This window comes from Macaca mulatta, chromosome 9 (genome assembly GCF_049350105.2).
Source record: "Macaca mulatta isolate MMU2019108-1 chromosome 9, T2T-MMU8v2.0, whole genome shotgun sequence".
NCBI classification, from domain to species: Eukaryota; Metazoa; Chordata; class Mammalia; order Primates; family Cercopithecidae; genus Macaca; species Macaca mulatta.
In genome coordinates this window covers 37,042,426-37,047,811 of record NC_133414.1, presented here as the reverse complement: position 1 = coordinate 37,047,811, position 5,386 = coordinate 37,042,426, and the positions used below count along the sequence as shown (strand labels likewise).

Sequence of the window (5,386 nt, the reverse complement as noted above, 5' to 3'; positions counted from 1 at the left end):
GTCTTCTGCAGCGCCAAGCCCCGGCAGACCGCCCCGGCAGACCGCCCCGGCAGGCCTCCCCTGCACTCGCCTGCTGCGGGACCTCCGCGCCGCCCGGAGGAGTGCGAGACCCCCGCCGCCCGCAGATCACCCGCATTCGCGGAGGGTGGCAGCAGGGGCCTGGCTGGTTTGAAACGCGGCGAAGAGGCGTGCGCTACACCAAACCCCGTCCCTGTCCCCAAGGGCAGACTCGGGGAAAGGGCACCAAGACCTCAGACGCACTCAGCGCCATGGGGACAGCCGTGGCCAACACTCTGTCTCTGCGGCCAATCCCAAGGTTACCAAAACTCTCCATCCGCAGAGAACGCGCACAGCGGTGCGGACACTCGGGGACTGCCTTAAGGAAGGCTGAGCCCTGGGAGCGCGTGGACTCCGCCCCGCCGCCCGGCGATTGGCTCGCGGGGCTGGGGGCGGAGACCGAGTCCGCGCTGTATAAATATTCATGAGCCGGCCGCGCGGCTTGAGCGGGGCTGGAGCCGGGAAGTTGGGCGAAGGGCGCTGCTCCCGCCGAGGAGGAGGAGGAGGCGGCGGCGGCGGCTGGGCGCGGGCCGCGCCACTCAGGTGTCCGCTCCGCCTTCCGGTCTGGATTTGCTCCTGGGTGTCCAGCAGGAAGGAGACTGCGTGCGCCTCGCCCGACTGCGGACGGAGCGCGGCGCTGACTTTTCCTGGTGGCGGGGGTCCGTCTGTCCAGGGGGCTGACGGACGAAGGACGGACGCCGGAGAAAGAGGGCGGCGGCCTGGGCCGAGGCGGGTCCCCAACTCCGGCGGCGGCGGTGGCGCGGCCTTGGGGGCGGGCATGAGCCCCCGGGGGCTAAGCGGTGGCCTCCAGGGCTGACCCGGCGCGGCGAACGGCCGGGCCCAGCCATCTTGACTGCGCACCGCGGCCCGAGAGGAAACTTGCAGCGCCGCCGCCCTCTGTGCCCGGCGGAGTCACCGCCGCCCAGCGCGGCGGGGAGAAGTGGTCGGGCGCGCGGAGAGGAGGCGAGCGAGCGCGGGACGATGAGCCGAAGCCCGGACGCTCTGCGCCGCGAGGGCTGAGCGCGACCTGGGGCGAGCAGAGAGGACCTTCGGACTGTGGCGCGCGCCTGCGACCGCCTTCAAATCCCAGGAGCGGCGGAAAGGAGTGCGGAAGGGCCCTGCCGAGGCTGCGACGCGCCCCTACGAGGGGCTAGATTATCAGCAGACTCCTCTCCCGGGCGAGGCATAAGGGAGATCCCAGATCACCGGCTTTCCCCGTCTCCGGCTCTCTCGTGCCCCCTCCCCTCCGGCACCCTTCTGAGCGCCGCCTGGAGGGCGAGGGCACCGGGCCGAGGCGCACAGCATGGAGTGGGGTTACCTGTTGGAAGTGACCTCGCTGCTGGCCGCCTTAGCGCTGCTGCAGCGCTCTAGCGGCGCGGCGGCCGCCTCGGCCAAGGAGCTGGCGTGCCAAGAGATCACCGTGCCGCTGTGTAAGGGCATCGGCTACAACTACACCTACATGCCCAACCAGTTCAACCACGACACGCAGGACGAGGCGGGCCTGGAGGTGCACCAGTTCTGGCCGCTGGTGGAGATCCAGTGCTCGCCCGACCTCAAGTTCTTCCTGTGCAGCATGTACACGCCCATCTGCCTGGAGGACTACAAGAAGCCGCTGCCGCCCTGCCGCTCGGTGTGCGAGCGCGCCAAGGCCGGCTGCGCGCCGCTCATGCGTCAGTACGGCTTCGCCTGGCCCGACCGCATGCGCTGCGACCGGCTGCCCGAACAGGGCAACCCTGACACGCTGTGCATGGACTACAACCGCACCGACCTCACCACCGCCGCGCCCAGCCCCCCGCGCCGCCTGCCGCCGCCGCCGCCCGGCGAGCAGCCGCCCTCGGGCAGCGGCCACGGCCGCCCGCCGGGGGCCAGGCCCCCGCACCGCGGCGGCGGCAGGGGCGGTGGCGGCGGGGACGCGGCGGCGCCCCCAGCTCGCGGTGGCGGCGGTGGCGGGAAGGCGCGGCCCCCTGGCGGCGGCGCGGCTCCCTGCGAGCCCGGGTGCCAATGCCGCGCGCCCATGGTGAGCGTGTCCAGCGAGCGCCACCCGCTCTACAACCGCGTCAAGACAGGCCAGATCGCCAACTGCGCGCTGCCCTGCCACAACCCCTTCTTCAGCCAGGACGAGCGCGCCTTCACGGTCTTCTGGATCGGCCTGTGGTCGGTGCTCTGCTTCGTGTCCACCTTCGCCACCGTCTCCACCTTCCTCATTGACATGGAGCGCTTCAAGTACCCAGAGCGGCCCATCATCTTTCTCTCGGCCTGCTACCTCTTCGTGTCAGTGGGCTACCTAGTGCGCCTGGTGGCGGGCCACGAGAAGGTGGCGTGCAGCGGCGGCGCGCCGGGCGCGGGGGGCGCGGGGGGCGCGGGCGGCGCGGCGGCGGGCGCGGGCGCGGCGGGCGCGGGCGCGGGCGGCCCGGGCGGGCGCGGCGAGTACGAGGAGCTGGGCGCGGTGGAGCAGCACGTGCGCTATGAGACCACCGGCCCCGCGCTGTGCACCGTGGTCTTCTTGCTAGTCTACTTCTTCGGCATGGCCAGTTCCATCTGGTGGGTGATCTTGTCGCTCACGTGGTTTCTGGCGGCCGGCATGAAGTGGGGCAACGAAGCCATCGCCGGCTACTCGCAGTACTTTCACCTGGCCGCATGGCTCGTGCCCAGCGTTAAGTCCATAGCGGTGCTGGCGCTCAGCTCGGTGGACGGCGACCCAGTGGCGGGCATCTGCTACGTGGGCAACCAGAGCCTGGACAATCTGCGCGGCTTCGTGCTGGCGCCGCTGGTCATCTACCTCTTCATTGGCACCATGTTCCTGCTGGCCGGCTTCGTGTCGCTCTTCCGCATCCGCTCAGTCATCAAGCAGCAGGACGGCCCCACCAAGACGCACAAGCTGGAGAAGCTGATGATCCGCCTGGGCCTGTTCACCGTGCTCTACACCGTGCCCGCGGCAGTGGTGGTCGCCTGCCTTTTCTACGAGCAGCACAACCGCCCGCGCTGGGAGGCCACGCACAACTGCCCGTGCCTGCGGGACCTACAGCCTGACCAGGCGCGCAGGCCCGACTACGCCGTCTTCATGCTCAAGTACTTCATGTGCCTAGTGGTGGGCATCACCTCGGGCGTGTGGGTCTGGTCCGGCAAGACGCTGGAGTCCTGGCGCTCCCTGTGCACCCGCTGCTGCTGGGCCAGTAAGGGCGCCGCAGTGGGCGGGGGCGCGGGCGCCACGGCCGCTGGGGGCGGCGGCGGGCCGGGGGGCGGTGGCGGCGGGGGGCCCGGCGGCGGGGGACCAGGCGGTGGCGCGGGCTCTCTCTACAGCGACGTCAGCACCGGCCTGACGTGGCGGTCGGGCACGGCCAGCTCCGTGTCTTATCCAAAGCAGATGCCATTGTCCCAGGTCTGAGCGGAGGGGAGGCGGCGCCCAGGAGGGGTGGGGAGGGGGGCGAGGAGACCAAGTGCAGCGAAGGGACACTTGATGGGCTGAGGTTCCCACCCCTTCACAGTGTTGATTGCTATTAGCATGATAATGAACTCTTAATGGTATCCATTAGCTGGGACTTAAATGACTCACTTAGAACAAAGTACCTGGCATTGAAGCCTCCCAGACCCAGCCCCTATTCCTCCATTGATGTGCGGGGAGCTCCTCCCGCCACGAGTTAATTTCTGTTGGCTGAGGAGGGTGGACTCTGCGGCGTTTCCAGAACCCGAGGTTTGGAGCCCTCCCTGGCTGCACTTGGCTGGGTTTGCAGTCAGATACCCAGATTTCACCTGGGAGAACCTCTTTTTCTCCCTCGACTCTCTTACGTAAACTCCCACCCCTGACTTACCCTGGAGGAGGGGTGACCGCGACCTGATGGGATTGCACGGTTTGGGTATTCTTAATGACCAGGCAAATGCCTTAAGTAAACAAACAAGAAATGTCTTAATTATACACCCCAAGTAAATACGGGTTTCTTACATTAGAGGATGTATTTATATAATTATTTGTTAAATTGTAAAAAAAAAAAAAAAAAAAACTGTAAAATATGTATATATCCAAAGATATACAGTGTGTACATGATTTTGTAAAAAGTTTAGAGGCTTACCCCTGTAAGAACAGATATAAGTATTATATTTTGTCAATAAAATGACTTTTGATAAATGATTTAACCATTGCCCTCTCCCCCGCCTCTTCTGAGCTGTCACCTTTAAAATGCTTGCTAAGGACGCATGGGGAAAATGGACATTTTCTGGCTTGTCATTCTGTACACTGACCTTAGGCATGAAGAAAATTACTTGTTAAACTCTAGTTCTTAAGTTGTTAGCCAAGTAAATATCATTGTTGAACTGAAATCAAAATTGAGTTTTTGCACCTTCCCCAAAGACGGTGTTTTTCATGGGAGCTCTTTTCTGATCCAATAACAACTCTCACCTTAGTGGATGTGAATGGAACTTCTGCAAGGCAGTAATTCCCCTTAGGCCTTGTTATTTATCCTGTATGGTATCACTAAAGGTTTCAAAACCCTGCATTCATTTCTGGAGTCCGTGATTTTGAAAGCACCTGGTGTTCCAGGGAGGGAACGCATTGCTGAGGTGTAGAGGTTAATGTTTTAAACCATAGCTCACCCTTTACTGTAGAAGTCACTTGACAATCTGGTAGGGGAGTAGGCGCCCTTCAATGGATTAAACTAACGGGTTAACATCTTAATAACCTTCAGCGCTTGTGTATACCAAATGTGCTGCTTTTCCTAGAGAAAAAAGCTATTGTTCCTCTGTCAAGACTAAGCTAATTTATTTGAGCAGAAGGCTGTTGAATTAGCAGAAGAATGCTTCGGCAATTGTTGAACTTTTTACCTGTCTGCCCAGTGGCTCAGCACATCATTCCTTTAAGAGGAGCTAAATGAATAGGGTTAATCTGTAGGGAACTTGGTCTTTTGAGTTTGAAAAACTTTGATCTTTTCTCCTCTGCAAATGTGCTGTAATAGTCTGAAGTTTCTTTCCCTGCTGCCTATCTCCTCTTAGTGCAGACCAATTGGCCACCGCGGAGCCTTAAAGTTCTTCCATTAAAGGGATGTGGGACTTTTACTTTAAAAAGGAGAGAGAGCGCGAGAGAGGAAGACTTGTAACAGTTAGTGAAGACCGGAGGCACAAGTGCTCAGCCTTTTAAACAGCTTTTCCCGGCATTGTTAGCCAGCCTGCAGGCAGCTAGGCATGGGTTGAAGCTTTATAGAAAAGGGCTCTGAATGCCCCACAGGTGGTCTGTGCACATAATCCCCCAATTTAAAGCGTTTTCCTTTGCTAGACAATTGCATTACAAAACTCCCTTCTTTTTCGCTCCTAATTGAACCAATGAACTATTATAAACTAC

General features: G+C 61.0%; 1 protein-coding gene across 1 annotated transcript; it reads left to right on the top strand.

The window, feature by feature from the left end:
- Nucleotides 1–501: 501 nt before the first annotated feature.
- On the top strand, nt 502–4,545 carry FZD8 (frizzled class receptor 8). The gene has a single exon (XM_015146845.3). The coding sequence runs from the start codon at nt 1,361–1,363 to the stop codon at nt 3,440–3,442; it is 2,082 nt and encodes a 693-aa protein (XP_015002331.2). The 5' UTR covers nt 502–1,360; the 3' UTR covers nt 3,443–4,545.
- The last annotated feature ends 841 nt before the right edge of the window (nt 4,546–5,386 follow it).

Bases quoted from the DNA above. Each gene is read 5' to 3' on its own strand.
- FZD8 (XM_015146845.3), top strand. From the start codon at position 1,361: ATGGAGTGGGGTTACCTGTTGGAAGTGACCTCGCTGCTGGCCGCCTTA.